The sequence below is a fragment of the Malaclemys terrapin genome, chromosome 9 (assembly GCF_027887155.1).
Source record: "Malaclemys terrapin pileata isolate rMalTer1 chromosome 9, rMalTer1.hap1, whole genome shotgun sequence".
NCBI lineage: Eukaryota > Metazoa > Chordata > Testudines > Emydidae > Malaclemys > Malaclemys terrapin.
This window is the reverse complement of record NC_071513.1, coordinates 88,563,646-88,591,602: the sequence shown is the minus strand read 5'-3', so window position 1 is coordinate 88,591,602 and position 27,957 is coordinate 88,563,646. Positions and strand designations below refer to the sequence as shown.

General features: G+C 44.0%; 1 protein-coding gene across 1 annotated transcript in view; it reads left to right on the top strand.

The window, feature by feature from the left end:
• The window catches only part of WDR49 (WD repeat domain 49), a 70,572-nt gene that overhangs the window by 6,699 nt on the left and 35,916 nt on the right, over positions 1-27,957 (top strand). The window contains exons 2-6 of the mRNA XM_054040513.1: positions 12,324-12,764; positions 14,798-14,974; positions 16,647-16,821; positions 25,329-25,496; positions 25,981-26,129. Of these exons, the coding sequence (XP_053896488.1) occupies positions 12,324-12,764; positions 14,798-14,974; positions 16,647-16,821; positions 25,329-25,496; positions 25,981-26,129 (1,110 nt within the window). The remainder of the gene's footprint in view (positions 1-12,323; positions 12,765-14,797; positions 14,975-16,646; positions 16,822-25,328; positions 25,497-25,980; positions 26,130-27,957) is intronic.

Genomic DNA, 27,957 nt, shown 5'->3' with positions numbered 1-27,957 from the left:
CCTAGACCACTCAGGCACATTGCTTCCATGTTCATGTCTTAGAGTAATAGACTTGCTTAAACTGAGTAATACCTCACTCAACTAGTAGACCTGCTAAACTTGCCCCCCTCACCACCCCATATGTTGGGAAAAAATACTCTAAATTTCAAAGTTGTTTATGCTTTGCAGGGATCAAACAGGACCCAGATTTTGTTTTGTTTTTTTCTGGATGTTTTGTGAAACATTTTAATCATTGTTTAATTAAAATCATTACAGAAATTATTAACTAATGGTTTTGATAAATGAAAAATGTCAACCATTGCTGCAATGGTTTTGATAATGTTTTCAATAAAAGTGTGCATTAAAAAGGTTGAGCAAAACAAAACATTTTGGAAGAGTTGCCAATTTTTTTGCAAACTTTTTCATTTTTGAAAAATAAAAAGGTAATTTTGCAATATTGGAAAAAAATGTGGATCAGCTCCATTTTCCCCAGATCCTTTACTACTAAAGTCAATGGGAATTTTGCTGTTGACTTTATGGGAAGTAGGATCAGTCCCTAAATGAATAGTGTCATTGCAGCCAATGAAAATCCCATCCTACATGTGTCAATATGCAATACTCAGATCAAGACGAGCATTGTCATGGCATTTTTTCAAAAATGCCAAACCGCAAATACTTTGATATAAAAACAGTAAGATCACCTGCTGAATGCCTAGCTCAAGTGGTTCATTTCTTTCCCCCACGCCCCCCGTGAGAAAAATTACAGCTCTGTTCTTGACAGTGTCAGCAAATCAGTGTAGTATCACAGGATTTATTTCCTATTTTAAAGGAGTTCAGTGAAGTCCAATCAGATACCATCATGTGTGAGACAATTGGAAATGACAGTTGTAGATTGCCAAGTATCTTTTTTTTTTTTTTTTTTTAATGTAGTGGGCTGTTAGAATTTATAACTGATGTTAACATAAAAATGTAATTGCTGGGATGGATACCTAGGAGAAAGCATGTATTTAATAGAGATCTTTAAGAACACAAGTTATATGCTTTTTTTTATTAAATATGCATGTATGCTCTGCACTGCCATACTTCTAGGTATGTGTGTCATAAAGTTTGTGCCAATGATCCCTCCCAGATTATTGTTTAAAAAAAAAAGACATTTCTGTACCAGAGAATGACTGTCCCCGGCAGTTCCTAAGGTTTCCCAGCACATTAGCCACATTCTGAACATTAACATCAATAGGTGCTAAAACCCTTGCAGAGAGGAAGAATAGATAGCCTTGTGGTTAAGGCACTGAACTGGGACTCATAAAATCTGGGTTCTTTGCCATAAAAGTCCTGCATAACCTTGGATAAATAACAATCTGTGTGTGTCTCAGTTCCCCGTCCACAAAATAGGAGCTAACAATGCTTCCTTCCTCCCTCTCTTTAGACTGTAAGGCAGTGATTCCCAAGCTTTTTGCTGCCATGACCCTATTGTAATGAATTATTTCCTCCTGGGACCCCAGACAGTGTGGAGGATGCCATTTTGAAATGCAAAATGGCATGCGCCGCAGCATGACCTCGCATGCATCATACATGTGAGGTCATGCTATGAGGAGTAAAATGGTGTCCTCCGCACAGTAGAGATTGCCGCCGCTCCATCTGCTGATGGCGTGAACCCATTTGGGATTGCAACCCAGAGTTTGGGAACCGCTGCTGTAAGTTCTTTTGTGCAAGGGCTGCCTCCTACTGTGTATTTTGTACAATGCTCAGCATGACATGGCCCTGATGTCAGGCAGGGTTTGTAGGCACTGCCACTATAAAATATATTAATAAAACGTCCTTTCCCAGGAATGCATATAGGCAGGATTTTATAGGTGCCATAAAGACAAGACTTTGAGGGCCAACGAGCCTGCTACACTTTTAAATAGACAGCACTGAATAAAAGTCTTTAACAGGATCAATATCATTGGTAACTTCCATAAAGGTAAATAATTTACAGCAGGGGAAACATTCAGAAACTATGTGGTGTCATCTAACTATACAGCAGCTAGCAATATGACAAAGAACTTGTTTCATCTGGAGAGCTGAAACAGGCTCCTGTATGGACTATACTGCCAGAAGAAGTCAAGAAGCAACTAATGAGAAGAGGATATAGGCCCAAATCTGCAGAAATTTTACATCTGAAGGGTGAGATTCTGTGTTGTGCCTCTAAGGGGGGCAGCACAGAACTTGTAGTCCAGGGGAAGGAGGAGGCTAAGGTGGCTTTAAATCTTCCTGATCTGGGTGTGCTCCCTCCGCCCGAGCCGCTTCCTGCAGCTCCCATTGGCCTGGAGTGGTGAACCACGGTCACTGGGAGCTGCGATCAGCTGAACCTGCGGATGCGGCAGGTAAACAAACTGGCCCAGCCCGCCAGGGGCTTTCCCTGAACAAGCGGCGACCCTAGTTTGAGAGCCACTGCCCTAGAGGTCTAAGTGACGGCAGCCTGCTCGATGGACTGCAAGGCTACCTGTAATGTCCTCAGTGCTGTGTGCTGCAGCCACACCTGGACACAACCGTCCCATCCCGATCCCCACCCCTGGCACGCCTGTCTAGCTCTCAGCCTGGTTTCTGAAGGGGTCTTCGAGAGGCAGCCTTATAGCTGGCGTCCACAGTGCTTGCACCAGGGGAAACGCCACACAGCTGGCAGCAGCAAATTTATAGATCTAAGATTTAGCCATGGTGGCCTGAAGAATGGACTTTAATCTCGAACAGTCCCTTGCAAGTCGTCTTCCTTTGGCAAGAGTCAGTATGGGAGAGTGACACAGACTGACACTTTCCTGAAATAGCCTGACTGAACTTTACTGAGTTAAGTTAAACCTTATTGAATTAGTTTTAATACCTTTAGGGTTCACTGTATTAAAAATGCAATTGGGTATGTGGCACACTTGCCAACTTTCACGCGGTAAATAAGCTCCCTGACTTTCACAATAAGCCCCAAATCAAGCTAATCCCATTTCAAAAGAAGGCCAAAACAAGCCAATCACTAAGAACCCCAACACTCTATGTGACTAGATCCCCCCGGCGTGCAGTCTGGGACTGTGATGGGCCCGCTGTGCACCCCTGACTCTTTCTCCCCCTTCCCCCTGCTTGCCGGGAGCCGATTTAAAAAAAAAAAAAAAGAAGCAACAAGCCCAAAAAGCTACACAAACTAGCCAACAAGCAACACTCAAGCCAATTAAGCCAAAAACAAGCCCAATTTCTGCATTTTTTTTCGTGGGTTTGGCATGTCTGGCATGTGAATACGCCTTCTCTAGCAGACAGACTAATACAATCTGTGGAACTTCAATGGGCTTTCTGGAACAATACCCAGGATGTGGATTTCCTAGGAGGTACCAGGGGTAAGGGACATGCAAATGGCCCCCTTTGACTCACGCTTTTGAAGCTATTCCCTGGGGAGGAAAACCCATTGTCTACTAATTACCTCTTCCTGGCAGCTCCAAATCAAAGATCCCTGAACTGTATCAAGGGTGGACTAAACATGTTATGAGTGTGCTTGTTCTGAACTGAAGCTGCGCTGGGCTTGTGGTGGCAAAGGAAAGCCCTACGGTGGGGTGTTGACGGACTGCTCCTGCCAGAGTGCATGTAACAATTGGGTGATGTCTAGTAAGCTTGTGTAGGTTCTTCTATTGTTTTTAATCTGTTTTCCATGTAGTGCTTTTACCTTAAGCATAAAGTAGGTTTGCATAGAAAGAGCTGTGTGGTAACTAGAACTGTGGACAGTCACACTGTTAACCATTTCAGAAGAGAAAGCAAGCAGGCATGTTTGGGCAGCCTGTCTCTGCTGGGATTAATACATTGAAGGCAGGGAATTGAGCAGCCTGGGAATGCCTTGGTCAGAAAGGCGAGAGATGTGGATCTCCACCCAAGAAAAGGCAGTGGCTGGAATGCTGGAAGCCTGAGAGTGGGTACCCTTGCTGGATCACTGAGGTGAGATATAGATGCAGTTGCTCTGAACTGACAGAGGGTTAGGCTTCTTAAATCCCTCAAAATTGCATCTCCCAATCTCATTTGTGGTCGGCCTCATTCTCTACTTCCTTCAACTTAAGCTCTCTAAACCTTTAAAAGCATACTTCTGCATGTTGGAGATCACTCCACCATTGCAGTCATCTTATGCTCAACTGCTGCAAGACTGCAACTTGCTGGGATCATCTAAGTATCTCCTTATTTGTGACAAAATCAAACTAACGGCTCTTAAAAATACACTAACTTTTGACACTGAAACCTGTTTAGTTTCCTCTCCTCCGATGTTAGTGGCCATGTGTCTGCTCCATATAACAGAGATATCATCACTACTGCATTGAACATTCCTATCTTAGTTGTCACACAGCATCCTGTCACCCAGACAGAGGTCTAGAAGATGCTGAAATGCCATTGATGCAAAACCGATCTGTGTGACTTCTTCAGCTATAGACCTCCTGATGTCAACCAACTGCCCAGATAGATAAAACTACTCACCTATTCAATTTTTCTATCTTCAACCTGTAGGAGAAAAAGGTCTCATGGCTGGAACTGGGGCTTTTAGGGTCCCTTCACAGTGCACTAGCCATTTTATGTGGCATAAAGGTGCCAGAGCAGGTGTTAAGATCTCACTTGAATTTCCTATTCAGTTAAATAAGAATTCTATGCAAGGACCAGCTACTGGACTTGGCCCATACTTCTTAGCTTCTCACTCCTCCAACTGATGGAGGTTTCTTGAGAAAAATCATAGAATCATAGAAGATTAGGGTTGGAAGAGACCTCAAGAAGTCATCTAGTCCAACCCCGGGATAAAAGGAGGACCAACCCCAACTAAAGCATCCCAGCCAGGGCTTTATCAAGCCGGGCCTTAAAAACTTCTAAGGATGGAGATTCCACCACCTCACTAGGTATCACATTCCAGTGCTTTACTATCCTCCTAGTGAAATAGATTTTCCTAATATCCAACCTAGACCTCCACCACTGCAACTTGTGACCACTGCTTCTTGTTCTGTCATCTGCCATCACTGAGAATAGCCAAGCTCCATCCTCTTTGGAAGCCCCTTCAGGTAAAGGCTGCTATCAAATTCCCCCCTCACACTTCTCTTCTGCAGACTAAATAAGCCCAGTTCCCTCAGCCTCTCCACATAAGTCATGTGCCCTCTGCTGCACTCTCTCCAATTTGTCCACATCCTTTCTGTATTGGGGGCCCCAAAACTGGAGACAATACTCTAGATGTGGCCTCACCAGTGCCAAATAGAAGGGAATAATCACTTCCCTCGATCTGCTGGCAATGCTCCTACTAATGCAGCTCAATATGCCATTAGCCTTCTTGGCAACAAGGGCACACTGTTGACTCGTATCCAGTTTCTCATCCACTGTAATCCCCAAGTCCTTTTCTGCAGAACTGCTGCTTAGCCAGTCAGTCCCCAGCCTGTAGCAGTGCATGGGATTCTTCCATCCTAAGTGCAAGAGACTGCACTTGTCCTTGTTGAACCTCATCAGATTTCTTTTGGCCCAATCCCTCCAATTTGTCTAGGTCACTCTGGACCCTATCCCTATGGTCCAGCTTATCTACCTTTCCCCACATCTTAGTGTCATCCATGAACTTGCCGAGGGTGCAATCCATCCCATCATCCAGATCATTAATGAAGATGTTGAACAAAACCAGCCCCAAGATTGTCCCCTGAGGCATTCCGTTTGATACCGGCTGCCAATTAGACATCGAGCCGTTGAGCCCGACGATCTAGCCAGCTTTCTATCTACCTTATAGTCCATTCATCTAATCCATGCTTCTTTAACTTGCTGGCAAGAATACTGTGGGAGACTGTATTAAAAGCTTTGCTAAAGTCAAGGAATATCACACCCACCGCTTTCCCCATATTCACAGAGCCAGTTATCTCATCATAGAAGGCAATCAGGTTGGTCAGGCATGACTTACCCTTGGTGAATCCATGTTAACTGTTCCTGATTACCTTCCTCTCCTTCAAGTGCTTCACAATGGATTCCTTGAGGACCTGCTCCATGATTTTTCTGGGGACTGAGGTGAGGCTGACTGGTGTGTAGTTCCCCAATCATTCTTACCTTTTTAAAAGAGGGGAACTATATTGGCCTTTTACTAATCATCCAGGATCTCCCCCAATCACCACGAGTTTTCAAAGATAATGGCCAATGGCTCTGCAATCACATCAGCCAACTCCTTCAGCACTCTCGGATGCATTAGATCTGGACCCATGGACTTGTGCATGTCCAGCTTTTCTAAATAGTCCTTAACCTGTTCTTTCACCACTGAGGGCTGCTCACCTCCTCCCCATACTGTGATGCCCAGTACAGCAGTCTGGGAGCTGACCTTGTCTGTGAAGACCGAGGCAAAAAAAGCATTGAGTACTTCAGCTTTTTCCACATCATCTGCCACAAGTTTGCCTTCCCCATTCAGCAAGTGTCTCACACTTTCCCTGACCACCTTCTTGTTGCTAACATACCTGTAGAAACTCTTCTTGTTACCCTTCACATTCCTTGCTAGCTGTAACTCCAATTGTGCTTTCGCCTCCCTGATTACACCCCTGCATGCTCAAGCAATATTTTTATACACCTATCTAGTCATCTGTCCAAGTTTCCACTTCTTGTAAGCTTCCTTTTTGTGTTTAAGCTCACCAAAGATTTCACTGTTAAGCCAAGCTGGTTGCCTGCCTTATTTGCTATTCTTTCTGCACATCAGGATGGTTTATTCCTGCACCCTCAATAAGGCTTCTTTAAAATACAGCCAGCTCTCCTGGACTCCTTTCCCCCTCATATTGGCCTCCCAGGGGATCCTGCCCATCAGTTACCTGAAGGAGTCAAAGTCTGCTTTTCTGAAGTCCAGGGTCTGTAGTCTGCTGCTCTCCTTTCTTCCTTTTGTCAGGATCCTGAACTCGACCATCTCATCGTCACTGCTGTCTAGGTTGCCACCCACTTCTACTTCCCTTACCAATTCTTCCCTGTTTGTGAACAGCAGATCAAGTGGAGCATGGCCCTTAGCTGATTCCTCCAGCACTTGCACCAGGAAGTTGTCCGCAACACTCTCCAAAAAGTTCCCCATGAGAACCAGGGCCTGTGATCTGGAAACGTCTGTTAAGTCAAGTTAAGGAAAATGGTGTTTTCCTGCAATTACATTCTTCTTCAAGTGCTTGCTTGTGTCCATTCCACTCCACAGACAGGGAGGAACTTCAGGAGGCCATTTGCCTGTTGGACTTCTGTGTGAAACACTCCATCCACCTTGAAGCTTCCCACTTCCTGGGAGCCCAGAACACTCTGGTAGATTACCTCAGCAGGTCTTTCTCTTCTCACCACAAGTGGTCCCGTCATCCAGAAGTGACCAGATCATCTTCTAGAGGTGGGGGTTTCCCCACGTAGACCTGTTCGCAACCAAGCAGAACAGGAAATTTCAGCAGTTTTGCTTTCTACTCGGTCACAGCCCAGGCTCTCTCTCAGATGCCTTCTTACTACCATGGACAGAGCTCCTGTTCTATGTGTTTCTGCCCATTCTTCTGGTGCACAAGGTCCTTCTGAAAGTCAAGCAGGACAAAGCCAGGGTTATTCTTATAGCCCTCGCATGGCTGCGACAATGATGGTTCAGCATTCTGCTGGATCTGTCAGTAGAAACCCCGCTGCTGCTTTTACCCGTCCTGGACCTGGCTTCGCAACATCATGGGTGTTTGTCCCACCCAAACCTCAGGGCCATCCCCCTGACCATATTGAAGCTCTATGGCTGAACTCGGTGGAGCAGACATGTTCAGAACAAATCTGCCAGACCTTGCTAGGTAGTAGGAAACCGTCCACTAGAGCAACTTACGTAGCCAAATGGAAGCATTTTTCTGTGTGGTCTTCGCAACGAGGCCTCTCACCAACTTGGTCACCCCTCCAGTTGGTGCTGGAATACCTGCTCCATCTGAAACGACCGGGCCTAGCCATTTCATCGATCAAGGTGCATCTGGCGGCAATCTCAGCCTTCCACCCTTTGGTGAAAGGTAGGTCGGTCTTCTCACATGAAATGTCCATTTGCTTTCTCAAGGGATTAGAGAGACTTTACCCTCAAATTTGCAAACCTATCCCACCTTGGGATCTAAACCTGGTCCACTCAAGACTCATGGGCCCTCCCTTTGAGCCAGTGGCATCGTGCCCTCTGTTGTATCTCTCCTGGAAGGTCGTCTGCCTAGTAGCGATTACTTCAGCCAGGAGGGTCTCAGAAATCAGGGCCCTTATGTCAGATCCTCCCATATACAGTGTTCAAGGACAAGGTTCAACTGTGTCTCCCCCCCCAGCGTTCCTCTCAAAGTTGGTCTTGCAGTTTCATGGTAATCAGGCTATTTTCTACCCATTTTCTTCCCAAAACTGCATGAGGAGCAGTATCTCCACATGCTGCATATTAGACACACCCTGGTCTTCCACACTGAGAGAACCAAGCTGGTCCGTAAATCAACATAGCTCTTTGTGGCAGTAGCAGACAGGATGAAAGGCCTACCGGTTTCAGCCCAGAGAATTTCATCCTGGATCACTTTCTGCATTTGTATGTGCTATGAGAAGGCGGTGTCCCACCTCTTTCCATCTTGAAAGCCTATTCGATGAGAGCTCAGGCTTCATCAGTGGTGTTTCTGGCCCAGGTCCCTATCCAAGACATCTGCAGAGCAGTGACCTGGTCATTGGTACATACCGTCTCATCCCACTATGCTATTACCCAGCAGGCTGGTGATGATGCAAAGTTTGGTAGAGCAGTGTTTCAATCCACATATCCACGAACTCTGAGCCCACCTCCTTGGGTACCTCTTGGGAGCCATGGAATGGACATGAGCAAGCACTGGAAGAAGAAAAAATGGTTACTATCTTTTCTGTAACTGTTGTTCTTCGAGATGTGTTGCTCATGTCCATTCCACGACCTACCCTCCTGCCCCTCTGTCAGAGTTGGCCGGCAAGAAGGAACTGAGAGGGTGCAGGGCTGGCTGGGACCCTTATACAGTGCATCCACGTGCAGCACCATGGCACTAGAGCCGGCCTGATGGATACCACTGAGGGAGAAATCTCTGGCCATGGTGCATGCACACCTGACATGGAATGGACATGAGAAACACATCTCGAAGAACAACAGTTACGGAAAAGATAGTAACCATTTTTTCCTCTCTCATCTCTCTTTTTCTAACCGTTCATATTCTTTAAGAATATGATGTGAGCTCCCAAAGTTTAAATGGAAAAAAAAAAACCTGTATCTGTTTCTGTGCTCTGTTAATTGTAAAATATATAGAAAATTATTATTTTTATATTATAGTAGCACCTAGATGTCCCAACGAAGATTGTGGTCCCATTGTGCAAAGTGGTGTACAAATACAGTGAGACAATTCTTGTTTCAGACAGTTTACAATATAAATAGACAAGATAGAGGGTGGGAGGGGGAAGGTCACTGGCAGAGAGGGAAAGAGAACACTGGATTGAGCCTCAAGAAACCTAGGTTCAATCTACTAGACTATGCCACCTCTTACTAGGCCAACCTGCTTCTCTTTAAGAAAAAAAAATACACCATTTGATTCCGTGAATACTTCAAAGCATGGGCAGCGTGTCACACAGGCAGGGGGAGGAATTGCCTCCCCAAACAGCCAGGCGTGACCCTGCTCTCTGTGTGCGGCTGTGGCTCCAGTCCTCCTCCCGGCTCTGAGTCCAGTCCTCCAGTGCACTGGGGTCACCTGCCTACCTGTGCTCTGGAGCTCGGGAGGCTGGGGCCACGCGCTGCCTGCCTTTCTGGTGCTCCTTTGGAGCTTGGGGGCTAGCTGCGGGAGTGGGCCGCTGGCCACGGTGGGGGTGGGGCAGCGGTGGCTCTGGGCTCCGGTGGGGAGGGGCTTGGCTCCAGCGGGGCTTTGGGCGGAAGGGCCGGGGTTGGGGGCTAGCCTCCCTCAGCCGGCGGTTCACGCGGTGTCCATGCTTCAAAGACTGTGCTACTCTAGACTCTTAGACAGAAAACCATCCAGAAAATGATATAATTGAAACTTTAATAACTAGTAAAACCACTGATGTGGGAAGGGAAAAAACAAACCCCTCCAACCTTCCATCAACCTGCAGTCTAGTTACATGCTGTCTGCCTCCTTACAATCTTTCATTAGCATACCATGTTCAGTGGATGGTGGAAATAGTGGAGGAGTAAGATAAACCGGTGCATCTGTGCTGGAACAGCACATCAATCTACTTGAGAGGCTATTCACAGTAGCTGGCAGTGATTCTGCTGTACATATTCATTTAAAAATATATTTATTAATTGAGTCAAATTGACCAGAGAAGCACAGAATCAAAAGATGGGGAAAATAAAAGGAAGGTATAGCAATAGAGGGAGTACAGAAGAATCCTTCTCACTGGGGTACCTGAATAGATAATTTATCCTGATTAAGGCTCTGATTCTGGAAATACTTACACTCATGTAACTATTCATGTGCTTAAAATTGAGCATGTGCCTATGAGTTTGCAGGATCAGGGCCTAAGAGGTGTGCCTATTAAAAATGAAAATCTTGACATAAAAGACTCAAGTGAATCTTTTTTTCAAAAAATCTTTATATTCAATACTCTTTAAATAAAGTGTGTGTAGCTCTCTCTCTGTACTGCACCTTTAAATTTCTAAGCTATGTGATTCTCTGCGGGGATGGCTGATACTCTGAGAGTCCCATGCTAAAAAAGGAGCAAACTCTTTCTCATGTCACATTTTAACATCTCAGTGAATTGAGACCAAATTGGGTAAATGCAAAACATATCCCTGGAGATGGCTGTCTCATTTACATGGCAATGACTTGATGCTAAACACATCACAGTGGGAAAATGTTAAATTAGCTCCTGTATTAATATTACATTAAGATGTAAATATATGATGCTGGGAAATGCAAGGTTGGGAATGGGTGTAGAACTTTTGATTTCTAAGCTGCTGCTATCAATTCTCCCCAGGTTGAAAGTGTAACCATCTGAGGGATGTTAGGTATCCCAATGAGATTCTCAAGGTGTGTGCCCGCATGGGGGGGGAGGGGGTGGGCTCAGCCCTGTTGATGATGCACAACTGTTCACCACATCACCATTGCAAACCTACATCTTTGTGGTCATTGTCAGCAAAAGCTCTAGCCAAGTGGATGGGTATGGAGACAGACATATTTGCTTATCCTGAGAGCTTGTCCCCAAGGTCAGGTTTTAGGGAAGTTGGCAGGACATTTGCAGGATAAAGGTTGGTATCTCATTCCCTGTAACTCATACCTTCTGGGGATACATGACTGCAGACTCCAACTCTTTCATTTTGCAATTTGGCAGTTGGCCCGAGTTTTAGGTGCTGGTCATCTGCAACTCCCACTGACCTCACTGTGGGCACCGCGCAGCACTTTTGAAAATCAGTCCACAAAAGTGGAGATCTCTGTTCTCCTACACAAAAGTGAAATAAAAGTTCCTGTGTAAATACAAGATAATTTGCATTCTAGTATAGTGTGTCATTACTGTGAGACATGGAAAAACAAGATAGATAACAAAGCAATGTTAATGGGATGCAAATAAGAGAAATAATTAAACCTGATTTTCCACAAAGTTATCGTGAATTTACTTTTTTTTTTCATTTTTTTACTTAATATAAAAACTGTCGTGTCAGCCTCTGCTAGATTTTTCAGTAACTAATTGCAATAGTGAGCTTGCATGAGGCATTGCGTTCATAGCCTTTAAAAAAAAAAAAAAAAAAAGTAAGTACACTTAATTTGATGGCATGAGAAAATTAATGAAATCAGAAAAAATATGCAGAGTTGTCTGAATGGCTCAGGAAATTAGTAATAAGATGCAGAGCTTTCCAGCCAAGTTCACCAGGTCAAATCCAGCCCAGTGACTAAAAATCACTACCATCTGACAGCTATTCAATAGTCCATATGAGAAGAGTTTTTGGTCACAGGTGTCCACAGTTTAAAATGCACCATTGCAACTTTGTTAGCAGTCTCAGCAGAATTTTTATTTTGGGCGGGGGGCAGGAGAATGGGAGGTGATGGGTAATATTCACCCCTGTGCAGAGAGCCACAGGGGTTAAGTGGTGCATGGGGCCTTGTTTGGTCCTCTGCACAAAGGAAAATTTTAGCCTGGCTGTCTAGAGAACTTTGACTCCAGGGCTGTCAATCTGGTGTGTTATACAGATATTTCATTGTTAAAATATCTACATGGCCCTCTTGTGAAGGGACAGACTCCTTTGATCAGGTTTTGTAAAATAGTTCATTATTACAGACTGACTGCGCCTTTAGATACCACGAGTAAGATTACTACTTGCTGTGTGGCAAATCCATGTTTATGTTTACTAGCAATGGGCGCACCAGTGCAACTACTGTTCTCTCACTCTGTCCTTTTTGAAGTCTCCAGGTTTAAATGGAAGAGTGGTCATGACTAGAGAAGAGTTCACAGAGCAGATTTGTGCAGTGATCAGACCAAGTACTAAAGAAGAATTTGGTGAGATGTTTGATAAGATAGATGTGACCCGAGATGGTATCATTGACTGGGACAAAGTGACCTCTTTCATGCTCTTAGACCTTAATGAGAAGGATGAACGAACGAGATCATCAGTCATCCCCCAGTGGAAGAATCTCCGACTTCTTTCGCCCATCCACAAAGATATTATTCAAAATGTAACTTTTTTGAAAGGCTCCAACTGTTACCTGACTGTAAGTAGAAATGGATTGCTGGGAGTCTGGGGAGAAAACTTAAAGCTACAGAGAACTCTGCAGATTACTACAGAAGCTGTCAAACTGAAAGATCTGTGGGTAACAACGCTGGTCTCGCTAGCAAATGTAAACAAGGTATAAACCCCCTTTTTTAAAAAGTCTGTTAGAACTTGTAAAATATCAGATTGATAACCACTGAAGTTCTCTGGTTATTCACCAGGCTGGTACATCATGAGGAATGATGATGAGTATTGCACTTTTGCCAGGTGATGAATGTCAGCCAAAAGTGCTGGGTTCAAAGTCTGTAGAATCCCTCTTGGCAAATAAGTAAACCTGCTCAAGCCAGCACCCAGAAACCTGTGGAAACTAAATTCACCTCCCTGGGTTCCCTTAACAGGCAGAACTTCCACACACTCAAACACTTGGACTGTGCAGAAACAAGGAAATCTTTATTAAGGGAAAGGCAACCGTCATAAGCTTGGGAAAACATAGCAACAAAAAAGATATGTAGATAAGGAGTAAAATACCCACCCCTTCCAGTATCTTGGCAGTAACTCTGGGTAACTCCCTTGCCACCCAGCTTACACAGTTAAATAAGGAAGTTCCACTCTTGTCATTAGGGCCTGGGATATCTTCTGTGACCTTCAGAGAGTCAGACATCCCCTCTTTTAAATCTTATCCCAGTCCCATTCACTCTTATGACCCATCCCAAAACTGCCATCCTTTAGGTCAAGGAGAGTTTGAAAGGCTCCCTCTATAGGGCCCTAGATCAACCAGAAGGGGCACTGTTCAAAAACACTAGTATTCTCTCCTCATGTCTACAGCTTGCTGAGAGTTGAACGTGCTTCCTTATTGCTTTCAACCCATGCTATCTCCAAAACTGAGACACCATAACTGAGTCCTGGTCTACACTACAGACTTACGTTGGTGTAACTACATCATTCAGGGGTATGGAAAATCCACACTCCTGAGCAGTGACACTGACCAAACTCCTGGTGTAGACAGAGCTTTGTCGATGGGAGGGCTTCTCCCCTCAACACAGCAACTGCCTCTCGGGGAGGTGGAGTACCTATGCTAATGGGAGAAGTTCTCCCGTCAGCATAGATAGCGTCTTGGCTAAGCGCTATGGTGGTGCAGCTGAACTGGTGCAGCGCTGTACGTGTAAACAAGTCCTATATCCCATAACACTAACAATGGACTAGCCACATACTTTATATTGAATGAAGCCCCATATGGTTACTTTGTCTCAGAATGATATCCCCTAATAAAGCTAAGCAACATTTATGAAGTCAGGTGTTAAGGGGATAGCAGCTCCAATGCTCAGATACAGGTAGGATCTGTAAAAAATTGAAAGTCAGTCACTGGATTTGCATGCGGTACATTCAGATGTGTTTTAACTAGTTACCGTATCTTGACTAGGGCTGGATGAACAATTTACACGCTTCAGGGAAATTGTAACCTTTTGTTCAGTTCCTAAATGGTCAGATCACATTGCAACTTTCTCACTTTTAATCTTTAGTCAAAATGATACATTAGATCATATTTGCAAATACACCTTGGTTCATAGTCATTTGCTCAGTTTGTTGCAAGTATTTGATATTAAAAAAATTGAAGCTGTTTTGATTGGGCACACAGGTCACTGGGTGGGGGCAGATCCCCGCCACATTCGGCTCTCAGGGGTACAGCATAATGTGGAACTCTCTCAGGGAGCCGGTTATGGCTCCCTGATTCTCTGCCTGGGTCCAAGCACAAGTTAGCGCAGGGATATAGGGAACTTATGCTGGCTGGGAATAGTCTGAACACACAGTTTTACTGAGAGGAAGTTTCCAGCCTTTTGAATCTTCCCTAGTACATTTTTGCTGCTTGCCCTGGCTGGATGAGTAACTTTTAGCATCAGATTTGCATAATCTTAATACTTGCCATTTTGAATTTAAAGTTCATTTTTGGAATGAACATTCCTGCCAGCCAATGTAATTGCTAGAATACAGAAAGGGAACCTAAAGGAGTTTTAAATGTAGGCTGTATTATTCCAGAAAATAGTTGGAGATTTTTTGTTGCAAATTTGTCTTGCTATTAAAGATTATATATAATCTGTTCTATGTTAAAGGATATTTTACATGCTTAATCTAGCAATGTTGTTCTCCCCTCCCCCCATCTCCTTTCTCCAGATAGCTATTGCTTTTACGAGTAAAGAGATCTGCTTTTATGATCTGAATTCCAAGCAAGGGTTGTCTTGTCAGTACAGGCTGCATGGTCTCCGGGGAACAGTGATATGTATGGACTATTGGTATAACCCTCATGATGGAAATGAAGCTATTCTAACATTGGGGGATGTCTCTGGACAGGCAAGTATGGTATAAACAAGACTAAAAGGTTGGCACGGAGAGTTCCCTATTTCTCAGCAGATACAATTATATGATTCAGCCACTAATGAATGTTATCATCAATATACTTTGTCGGATAGTTATGGAATTTTCACCCTGGATTTGTTTGAGTAGTAACAGCAATCTAACAATGTAGCGACTGATAGTCAGAAAGTCGGCCCATTCTTGAATAAAACACTAAAGTGAATGACAATATTAAAAAAAAAAATAATAATCCAAGTAGCACACACTGATACTATGCATAGTATTACATATGAAAAGGCAGAATACAGAATATTGCTATGTTATAAAATCTTAGTGGTCACAGATAGAAAGGACCTCTCAGGGCATTTAGGCCACCTCGTGCCAGTGTAGAATTATTCCCTACAGTGCCTTTTCTACTATTTTGCCCAGCAATGTGATTCCTACCTCCTAGCTTGAAAGATTGAAGCCACAGCTTCACTATTAAGGAGCTTCTCCTACTATTCAAAATAAATTGTCTCAGTTGCGTCCCATTACTCAGTCATACACCTTGTACTGCACTAAACAGTCTTTCCAGACTATGTGCTTACTCCTCTCAATTACTTTTAGATTTGTCACCCCCTTATTTGTCACATAGCCAAACTATACACATTTAGCTCTTTTAATCTCTGCTCATAAGCAAATCCCTGCAGCCTCGTTAAAGAAGATAGCCATAGCAATAATACTGAAACTCAAATATCTGCAAGTTATGAATTTGTAATAAGGTAGAGTGTTTGTGCTGTATTCCATTTAGCTACCTTGCTGTCCGCAGTGATGGACACCACCTTGTACAAAACCCCAGTTTGAGCAGCCTTAGTTAGTCCTTGACTTAGTCAACAGTGGCTTAAATCAAATCAACTGGGGGGAAAAAAGGCACAGTCCATAAACATAATATAAACCAGTCAAAAAGCACTTTATCCTTAGGGCTTCTACTTCTATCTTTCTCCCTTGTATTTCGAAAGGTTTTTAAGTCTTTCAGAGGCAGGCTAATGCTACTGTTCTGGCAGAAAGTTGTTATCCTGTGAAGTCCCAAGTTCATCTACCACCCGCCCTACCCCTCGCCTGGCCTTTATACTTGGGTTCGCCCTTATTAACTACAGCCAGTGGGGGCGTGTTTCTCCATAATTGACATTTCTCCCAGATAAGCTGGCCTGGGGCAGTATTTGATGTCTGCAGGCCAGGGCCGGCTCCAGGCACCAGCCGACCAAGCATGCGCTAGGGGCGGCCAATCTTAGGGTGACGGGGGCGCTCGGGGGTTTTTTTTGGTTCGTTGGGGTGGCGCTCAAGGTTTTTTTTGTTGTTTTTGTTTCGGCCGGGCGGCGCTCGGGGGTGGGGCTGTTTCGGCGGCGTGGTGCTGGGGGTGTTTTGGCGGGGCAGTGCAGTGCTGGGGCTGTGTGTTTTGGCAGCGCGACACTGGGGGGGTGTTTCGGCAGCGCGGCGCTCAGGAGGGGTGTTTCGGGGGGGCGGCGCTCTTTTTTTTTTTTTTTTTTGCTTGGGGCAGCAAAAAAATTAGAGCTGGCCCTGCTGCAGAGAATGTTCTTAATCTCTTCCTGCCTGTGTTTGGTATGGAGTCTGTCGGACACCCCCCCCCCCCTTTTTTTTTTTGGTTAAATAAAAGTTCTTTCTTTCTCAGGTTCAAGCCATTTCCTTTACCACTGCTCTGATCTCTTTGTTTGAACGACCTGCTAGCTCCCCTGAAGGTGAAGAAGCAACAGTGACCATTAGTTGGCAGGAGCTGGTCTCTGGGTATCACAAATGCTGTTATACGTTAAAGCACAAACTTCATTATAAAGACTGGATCAAGCAAGGTACTGAATCTGAAAGCTTAAAAAAAGCCCATGCTGTATGCCGTAATTATATTCATTACTAAAAGCTGATGGTCCACGTGCGTTTAGAAGCTATTGCTAATTGCATGTCTAGGGAAACTGGTACTGTATCTATAGTAATGAGTATCACTAATGCTGGGAGAATTATTTTTCCTTTGAAGGCTTTCTGCTGTACACAGTTAATCTTTGCACCTGAACTCTCATGCTGATCAGAGGGAAGCAGTTGTGGTTGTCAGTATCTGTGCGACTGCAGCCTGGTTCTCTTCATAATAATTATTCTTTTCAGGTCAAGAGGTTTGTGATGGTGTACACAGGCCTTTTGGTGCCCTTTGGAAAGGATCCTGAAGCCCGGCCCCAGTAGTGTCTCTGGCCAGGCCCTGCAAAACAGTAAACAGCCTGGGGCACTGGGGGTTAATTTCTGGGCAGGTTCAGAGAAGCTCAGGGAAATATTACCAGCTAATTAGGTACAGCTGAGGCCATTTTGGCTAAGCACCTTAAAAGACAGGAGATAATGACATACAGGGAACCAAAAGCCAGGATAGGGAGTTCTGTGGGAAACATAGGAGCTGCCTTGTATGGTTTATGCATTTTGCAAATTTTGAGTTTATGTGGAAAACTACCTTTTGGTTAAGGACTTTTATCAACTTGGGGTGCAGTGTGATCCTGGTCCCACTGAAGTCTGTGTCAATGCTCCCATTGACTTTAATGGAGCTAGTATATCATGTTTGTTGTCAGATGGGGATAAACTAGAACACCCCAACTCAGAGAACATGATGTGTGCTCAAACCTGTGAATTTCTTCTTTTAAAATTCTGCCTTAGTCCTATTACAGCTTGGTGCTAGGGGTAGGATATTGGACACCCGCTGGACAAGAGAGCAGTATCATCAAATAACTAGTACAATTGCAGCAAATAGTTCAATAGCATTAGTGGCTCTAGGAGCTGCTGCTTTAGAGGTTCATCACCCTGCCCCAATAGGGCTCTGGAAGATTCCTGACCAGTAGGGTCTGTAGGTGACAGTATTGGGCTGAATCGGGGTATCCTCTGCGACTCACTGGTACAATTCTGGTCAGACCTGTTCCTCCTGAGCAGGGCCGGCTCCAGGCACCAGCTCACCAAGCAGGTGCTTGGGGCGGCCACTTCAGAGAGGGGCGGCACGTCCAGCTGTTCGGCAGCAATTCGGCGAACAGTCCCTCACTCCTGCTCAGAGCGAAGGACCTCTCGCTGAATTGCCACCACAGATTGCGATCACGGCTTTTTTTTAGTTTATTTGTTTGGCTCCTTGGAGTGGCCAAAACCCTGGAGCTGGCCCTGCTCCTGAGTCCCTACCACAGTTGGGAGCCTGAAGGATGGATTGGGCCGCTTAGTAGTTCCAGTTCAAGCCTCACTCAGTTGGAGACCTATTGGACTCCACTGCACTGGAACAACAAGATGGACATTCTGACAATGAATGCGCAAATCTGGGTTCACCGGAATATCTCTGGTTCTATGGAAGAAGTAGCTTGTATAATAGAACACTATGTCTCAGCCAGTTCGCTTAACAGGCCCCTTCTCAGGTTTGACACCAATTCCACAAGAAGAGACCAAGCACCTGGTAATCTGAGGAATCACTGGAGCTGTCAGGGGCGTGGACTCCAACAGAGGCCTCCAGGTGGGTGGCTGGAATCTTCACCTAGATACTCCCAAGGAATCGCTGGCTATGTTTTCTCTAGGGGATCAGACCATGGGGAGAAAGGGCATCTGACTCAGTAATTTATTTTTGGTGTGTGGAACCAGGGCAAATTAGCTGGGGTTTCAACTCCTAGAAATAATAAAAATCAGGCCAAAGATCCTTGCAAATATATCTGCTCACTTCTCCTTCTCCTTGTGAGATTTTGGTTACAAGGATTCCCTGCCGCTTTCTGTAGATCAAACAGCTGAATGTTTGTTTGTATTCATGCACACCAGGCAGGGCCGGCTCCAGCATTTCTGCCACCCCAAGCAAAAAAAAAAAAAAAAAATAGCCGCGATCGTGATCGGCGGCGGCAATTGGGAGAAAAAAAAAAAGAAAAAAGCCGCGATCGGCGGCGGTAGTTCAGTGGCAGGTCCTTCGCTCCTAGAGGGAGTGAGGGACCTGCTGCCCCCGAATTGCCGCAGGTGCCGCCCCTCTCCCTTGGCTGCCCCAAGCACCTGCTTGTTAAGCTGGTGCCTGGAGCCGGCCCTGACACCAGGCCTCTGGACACTGGTGTTCATTCCTGAGCAGCTATATGGACCAACTGTGAAAACCCAGGGAGGTGCATGGGAGCTGCAGCTGTCTGTGTGCCTGTACAGGAGCTGAAAGGATGGAGGGAGTGGGCAGCTCCTTTGCACTTTTCTCCCAGGGACTCTCCCATGGATCAATCAGAATCTGGCCGTGAGTAGTAAAGCACGGTCATGGTGTCTGGCTCTGGTACCTACCCTAAGAAAAGCCAGCGTAACTTCATAACTTCAAATCAGCTCAGTCATTTCATGGTAACATGCAAGCATTTCAAAGTGTGTCTTTAAAAATCGAGTAGCCCAAAACACTGTTTACCCCAGATGACCCTGTTAGCTGCTGGGACTAGTAGGGGCATGCTATGTTCTCTGTGTTTTAGAATCATAGAATCTCAGGGTTGGAAGGGACCTTAGGAGGTCATCTAGTCCAACCCCCTGCTCAAAGGGGGACCAATCCCCAATTTTTGCCCCAGATCTCTAAATGGCCCCCTCAGGATTGAACTCACAACCCTGGGTTTAGTAGGCCAATGCTCAAACCATTGAGCTATCCGTCCCTTACTTTACTACAGCTCAGTGCTGATAGGAACACATGCTCTCTTGTAGAGCCTTCCCTTTGCTTCCCCTGAATATAAGGGTGGGGAACAGTTGCAGTCTCTGCACTGAGCAGGTACACTGCTTACTCCAGGGTTGGACATCACTCTAATGGAGCAGGGATCAGGCAGAGCCTATTGCCCCACCACTCCTACAACTAGCCATATGGAGTGGGCTGAGGTGTGGCGGGGGGGAGTGGGCTGTGCAATGTGCAATCTCCCTCTCTGTAGGGCAGACAGTTAGGAACTGGGCCTCCCCCAGGTGCAATGCCTTCCTGAGCATCCCCTGGGCAGGTGTGGCTCTGTCCTGCTTCCTACTCAGGCCTGTGCCTACCTGCCACAATTGGGCCCACAGGGAGAGCAAGTGCTTTTTGTTTTTAACTACATAAATTCTGAGAGAAATGTGAAATGTTCTTGTACACCGATCTAAGTAACTGCAAATCAGGCATTTAGATCTGCTTTTATTGACGTGGGATGCAGGAAGCATGAAAGATAAATCAGTGGGGTATTATAATGAATACCCATCTAGAGTGCTGCACACATTCAGCATTTAGGACAAAGGCAGTAAAGTAATACAACATTCTGATCTAGTTCTAAATGGATCCCATTTAAGTGAGTTTATTGCATTCTGAGCTGTAATATCTCATTTTCTTATATTGGAAAAGTAAGCAGTTCTGCAGTTTGAGACTTAGAACACCGAGTGGTTTCTAGAAGGACTTTTCGCTCTATCCACACACACAAATGCATCATGCTAGGGCACAGATCCTGGCGCTCCATTAAGGCAACCTATTTATCCAAATGGATGTATGGCATGGATTTCCTGATGTGCTCAGCTGCGCCATACATGGGGAGACTCTGCAGCTGGTAGTGCCAAAAAGTACCTTCCAAAAGAGTCTCTCAAACCAGCTCAGGCTTCTTATTACCAGCCTGTGTCATCTAGTGCAACTCCCAGCACAAGTAAGGAGCTCCTCTACCCTGTCCTACTGAGTGTGAAACCCATATTACGCTTCAGTATTGTTGCCGGCACAGGAGCCCGAGGACAGCAACAGTGGGGTTCGTTGCCCGGAGTGCTTCGCGTCAATAAACATACCGGGGTGGAGAAACAATCAAAGTTTATTTGAGATCTCAAAGTGGTGCAAGGAGACAGGCAAGTCTCAAATCAAGCACACCAGCAAAAACAGTTTCTCTCTTCTTTATACATTTTACAACTAAGCCCCCACTCTCTCCCCCTCCCTCCCACCCCCCCTCTACTCCCCCTCCCCTCTCTACTGAAGGCATGTTTATACATTTAAGCAACTAAATCATTCTAGGGCTATAAATCTAGCTTGTTAGTAACTTCTCCCTAAACTGTTATTTGGTCCTGTTTACCCTTAGTTTATTACCCCTTCCCCAGCTAGAAACGTGCAAACCTCATCATTATTGTTTGGTACCTGGTATGAGCAAGGTCATAATTGCTAACTGGCTATTTACACATTCCAATTCCTGTCCTTGGTTGTTGAGGTCGATCAGAGTTAAACATGGAAGGACAGAGTTTAAACATGGAAGAACTTTGGCTCAGGCAGGCCTAGTAACCCCAACAGTATGACCTGTGATGGCATCAGAATGACACCTCCAGGTAATTCTTGGGTTCCTCTTTCTCATCTCTTCCTCATTTTCTTGGCTGAACCATTATGTAGTGCTGTGTTGAACCCAATGTACATGCAGAACTAAACCCTGAGCTCCAATATCTCCCATTTTAAGGTGAATAGCCTGCAAAGCATTTCACAATTCTTCTGGATCAGCTGTATGGTATCAATGCAATAAATAACATTACTGTTTACTGTTCCATCACCTGGCTGACCACTTCTTAGGTCTGTTTGTAATAAACTTGTATTTTCCTTTTTCTGTTTTCAGGCCAGTATGCCTGGTCTTGTCATCACTGACAAAACTCCAAATAATGTCTCCCCTTTCTCTTTGTTACAACCCCTGAAGGACATACAAACCACCATCAGAAAGACTATTTGCAACACCTCTTCAAAGCTTCTCATATCTGATGAGTTCAGCCTCTCTTTAAGTTTGCATCTTGGAATTCTTTTTGTAGCCCTTCCTGGAACTGCTTTCATTTTACTGAGACCCCCTTCAGTATTTTGACCTTCAAAATCACATAATTAGCTGGTTTTAGTCTTGCTTCTTAGGCCTATTGAAGTCAATGGAAAGGCTCCTGTTGACTTAGAGGTCTTTGGATCAAGCCCTTATTAAGGCTGATGGGTGAAATTCACTTTTGTGCAGAGGGCTAGCTCAAGGTCAATGCACTACTTAATCCCTATTTTGAGGATTTAAGTGGTGTCTAGGCCTTGCCCTGGGCCTTGCTTAGGGGTGAATTTCACTCTATTTGTTGGTTACCATAATCCCTGGCTAAATAATTTCAGTTCAAAGTTTACCCACTTCTTAACTGCTCCCAATCTACAGGTACTTTCCCCTGGATTCTGAATTGTCCATATAATTCTCTCCAAGTGTCAGAATTTTTCATTTCTACTTTTTCTTAAAAAAAAAAAAAAAAATCACCTAAACTCTTCTCACAGAACTACTCATGGAGCACTGTAATAGAAGTAAATCCATCTTTACAGAAAGGATTTTTCTCTCTTCTTGGATTGAAGATGTATAATTTTGCATTTTGAATGGAGAATATTTCAGATGTGGTATTAAATTATCTTGAAATACTAATCAAGGGGAGGTAGGTGGAGGAGGGAATTACATATTCAAGGGGCTTTAAATAAGTGAGAAGGCCATTGTTGCTAACAAGTGGTTCATATATAGAAGGGGAGATGATAGAACAGAAGAAGCCTCAAAGCAGTGCAATATGGATAGATTCCAGACATACCTGAGTTACCACAAGGACAAAAGAAGTTAAGGGGGAAAAAAGAGAGAAGTATAAATAGAGGGAATAAATACAAGCTCAACATTTCCAAATTATGTTGGATCCTTGAGAACATGAATGTGTTAAAGTTGAGGGGAAAGGAACAGAAGAAACAGCATAGCTTGTAAAGGCAGAGAGTACCTGAGACCTTGATAAAACACTTTATAGATAGTCAATGTCATTTTAATGTCCTGTACTCTCTGTCCTTTATTTGTCTACTAAGGCTAAGGTTACAGATTTGGGGAGAGAATAGATTGGTAAACTCACAGTACAGGGAAATGGTTTATTCAACGTGTGGGAACTCCAGATAAAAGGCAAATATATATAGTTCTTTTTTTTAAAAGATGGGATTTGATCAACTTACGTGAAGACTTGAAAGAAAAGTGATAAGTTTTCTTGTCTACTGTCATTCATAGAAAAGGATTATAGTTCACTGAGAAGGATGCAAATAGTGCAGCAAAATTAAACTTTCCCAAAATAACTGGGAGTAATTTTGTGGTAATTCAAACAGTGTTACTACGGAACAGGAGGTGTTATAGACAGAGGAAAACAAAGTCTAAGGCAAACCCTCATTGAAGTCCATGGAATTTTTGACAGCAAATTGGACACAAGGAGGTAGATTTTCAAAAGCACAAGTAACATTTAGGCACCTAACTCCCAAGGACTTTCAGTGTGATGTAGGGCACAAATGTCATGCGGCCGTAACATGGACCATAGCATTGTGTGGCCACAGTGTGTGGCCTGGGATAGGAGTTGGGAAATGCTTGCTCAGCATGGCACGTTCCCTTTTCAGAACAGTGATTCTTACCCTAAAAAAGTCCATCTGAACAAGCACTAACTCCCTCTTCCTGGCTTTTGTAGAACACACATGAACTGTAGTTGCCTTGGGGAGCAGGACAGCCAATCACAGTGTGGCTTGTTGCCATTGCTGAAAGGATGAAACAGAGGGGCTCAGACCCACATAGGAATGTGCATATGATCTGAGATCCACAAGGTCTTAAGTGACAATTCCACAGGATCTTTGACTCCTCTTAAACTTGCTGGTCCCATGGGATCGTGCACCTTGGTGGCTGTTCTACAAAAGCTATTGACCCATGGAGAGCCATGTGACACCATTTGCAAAGATGAACACTTACTACAACAAAAGGGATTTCTTAGTCAAAGGTGCATCAATGAGAATGGAAAGTAGAGGTAGCTGTGGGTCCACTTTCCATCAGTTTTCATTTGTGATACTGCCTCTATTGTGGGGCTGTATTCTGCATTTGCAAGGACTTGCTGATCTAATTAGGTCTTCTAATAGGTCACTAATTTTTCTGATAATATCAGAGGGTAATGTTAGGATTTTCCATGTTTGTGAATGGAATAAAATTGTTCATCATGCTTACTGGTAGAACACTTTGGGTCAGATCTTTACTTGGTGTAAAATAGTGTAACTGCAAATGAAACCAATAGAGCTATGCTAATTTACAGCAGCTGAGGATCTGGACATAGAGAATATTTTATAGAGCACTTTCCAAGGACAAAGCTACTCATAGCAAAACATTTGGAAATAAAATTACTTTTTTTCAATGCAGATTCAGATACTTTCATGGTCATATTTTGGTTGTTTCCCTAACTTCTGTTTGTCATTAAGAAGCCCTTTCTATCTCAATCTGCCCCCTTTTCTCCTTCTCCATTCATATGAGCATTTTAATTTGCCACATACTTTGATGTTATGGAAATTCCTTTAACCTCACCTTTTAGTCAGACATTCTTCAAGGAACTTGACTCACAATACAGTTTAGTCAGAAACGAGTTTATATCTTTGTAACAAACTGTGCAAATCACTGAGCTCCTGAAACATGCATCTTGTTCCCACAAAAGTCACTTATAACCTCCAGATTCAAGTCTTAGAGCAACACTCTGAGTTTAAGATTTCCAATTTGTCTTTCCTGATGGACTGCAGAGCAAGAATTGTAACAGCATTTGAATTTTAAGTGGAAATATAACAAAGTAATTTCCCAGATACAGTATTTGCACTTTTTGATCACACAGTAATTATACTGTAGCATTACCATGTATTTGTGTAGGAATAATTATTGTATAATGCAGACTTTCGATTTCAGTATCGCTTTACTGAATTAAGAATAACTAGCCTAGTAACTTGGTCCATATTGTGTTACCAGTTTTATATCCAAGCTCCTCAGGGATTAGAAACCAGTGGCAAAGCTCTGTAGTTCAGAAGGGATTACTGCAAGGAGAGTTAGCTGTTACCAGTAGATAGTGTTCTGTATGGTTCATTAAGTCTCTATACCAAAAATGTAAATGAGACTTCATTGTATCAGCAAAGCAGTGTGATGTATTTTTACCACGTTTCTGTTAGATTTCTTTCTTGTCCAATTACAAAGTATTGAACGCCCTCTAATACCACTGAACTTCATGAGAGCTGAAGCCATTGAGCACCTTATTAGACCCACACTGTATATTGTATGTCCTTGTCATCTAGGGACTCATCCCTGAAATGTGCTGAGAACTCTGGCCACAATCCAGCAAAGCACTTAAGTGTGTGAGCAGTCCTGGATCAGGTCCAGAATGCTCAGCTCCTTGCAGGATTGAGTCCTGCAGGCCTGATCCAAACCCCTTTGAAGTCAAGGTTAGTTTTCTCCCAGACATTAATAGTTCTTTTAATTAGGCTTAGTTTTAATATACGTTGTTCTTTATGAAACTAGCGCTGATTGGATTATATTAAAAGAAATCAATTCAAAGGTTTTCTTTTTCTTTTCTCACCAATTAGTTGCATACAGCTCTTCCTTTGATGCCTTTATTTCCAGTACAACCAGTAATGTTAACACATTGGTGCTGGCTTGGAGAGAAAAATTAAAGCCTCGTCTTAAAACTACATCCTTCGACATTGCCCGGGGAATTAATGCTTTTGACTTCCACTCTCGACTCAACTTAATTGGTACGTTTTAAAAAACTGACTAATTTATGTGCTATAGTAAAGTCTAAAGGGCCAAGAAAACTGTATTCTCTATGTGTACATATATAGGCATTTTCTTCCTTCGTATGCATTCTGCCTGCAAAAGTGAATGACTGAGTCCTAGTGTTTTATATTTATGTGATGATGATTTATATTTCCAGCTTATGAAGTGGAAGACAAATCAGCTGGGGGGAAGGGCATAGAGAAATTTCTGCTCAAAAAGTTTAGGGAAGTTCTGAGTAACTGCAGGTGCGATTACAATGGAAACTGTTCTGCATTATTAATTATTGCAGTCACTACCACTCACATATTCACTTATAACATAAACAAACACATTCTCATTTATCAAAGCAATTATCGTTGTGTGTTTCAGAGAGATGGCAGTTTCTTTATTATTAATTAAAATAAAATCCCCTTTCAAGAGTACTTTTGGTTTTAATCTATTTTGCTTTGTGATTGTGAACAGCTACTGCTGGCATCAATCACCGAGTTTGCCTCTGGAACCCCTACGTCACCTCGAAACCTGCTGGAGTTCTTCAAGGCCATTCAGCCAGTGTAATAGCTGTTCAGTTCATTACTGAACGAAAACAGCTTTTCAGCTTCTCAAAGGACAAGGTAAATATAGAAATTGCCTACAGGGCCCGATCCTGCAGTCCCTGCATTGGCAAACAGAATTGGATCCACAAAATGCGCCAGCCGCTTCCATTGTGACATGATTACGTTTTCGAAAAACCCAACATATGAGAATCTGGCCATTTATTTTGGTGCCTAATTGAGAGCTGAGCTCTTCTGAAAATATGACTCCAGTAGTGGACGCTAAACTTTCTTGAAAATATGGTCCATAGTGTGTCCTAGTGCTGGTCTCCACTAGAAAATTAGGTCGAACCAGCTATGTCATTTAGGGGTGCAAAAAACTCATACTCCTGAGTGAGGTAGTTAAGCTGATCTAGGCCCCCATATAGACAGTGCTAGGTCAAAGGATGAGTTCTTATGTCAACCTAGCTGCCACCTCTGAGGGAGGTGGATTACCTATGCTAATGGGAGGTAGCGTCTTTGCTCTCAGGAATGTGGATTGCCTAGCCCAGTGTTTCCCAAACTTGGGACGCTGCTTGTGTAGGGAAAGCTCCTGGTGGGCCGGGCTGGTTTGTTTACCTGCTGCGTCCACAGGTCCGGCCGATCGCGGCTCCCACTGGCTGCAGTTCACCGCTCCAGGCCAATGGGGGCTGCTGGAAGTGGCGTGGGCCGAGGGACGTACTGGCCGCCACTTCCAGCAGCTCCCATTGGCCTGGAGCAATGAACCGCAACAGGTAAACAAACTGGCCCGGCCCACCAGGGGCTTTCCCTAAACAAGCGTTTGGGAAACACTGGCCTAGCCCATCTGTGTAAGTAGTGTCTACGCTAAAGCGCTACAACAGCAGAGCTGCAGCTGTGTCACTGTAGTGTTTTAAATGTAGACAGGCCTTAGTTTATTTTCACACTCAACATTTCTCTAATGCTAATTTGAGATTGTGATCCAGGTTTGTCATTATAAAGGCAAGAAAGGATCAAAACCTGAGCAGAACAAGTGAGGCCAGCACCAATATTAAACACCACGGTATCTCATTCAATTGCACTGTTAAAATTGTGTTTTCTTTTTAATTGCTAAACCATTATGCTATACACAGACCAGTGCATGTTGTTCTTGGCATTAGTATGAATCTATTTCACTCTGACGAATGCATGGTAATCTGAGTCTCTATGTCTATATAATAAACAACGAGCCCCCTCTGCTATCAAGAGCACTCTCTGATTTACTGCCAGCAGAAACCACAACAAACTTCTGCCATCCAATGTTATATGGGATGAGAGGGATGCAAAGAGATAACATTCACCATTTTAAAAGGCAGAATTTTGACAGAAATTCTGAGTCACTGATTGCACCATGTTTTGTAATGGATAATTCATGGAGATAGTGGGCTTGTTTTAAACCAGCACAAAAGTCACATGTTTTAACACTTGAATCAATGTATTGCTGTGAACTGAGATGTGTTCACAGACCTGGAGACAGAAGCTCCATATCCATAGAACAGACTCCGTATGGGAATACTCAGGATTCCAACTAGGATTTACCAGACTGGGTCAAGATGGCAGCCCTCCAGGCCCTATCGCTCCATGGCTACTCATTCTCTCCCCAGTGGACTTGTTTCTTGCTTGTCTCTGTATTATCTACTTGATGCTTTTGCCTACCCAGCCCACTCTCTGGTAGTGTTCCGGGATTTGCCACACTGCTGTGACCACATTTAAATAACTGCGTCACCTAATGCTTGGGTTTTTGAAATAGAGGAGACCTATAGGCTCAATGACTTTGGATGTACTTCTAATGACCATAGCGCTGAAGAGGGGCTATAACTTAGCACATTTGTTAGTCTTTGCTTCTGGTGAGAAACCCAGTGCAAAAAAAAGA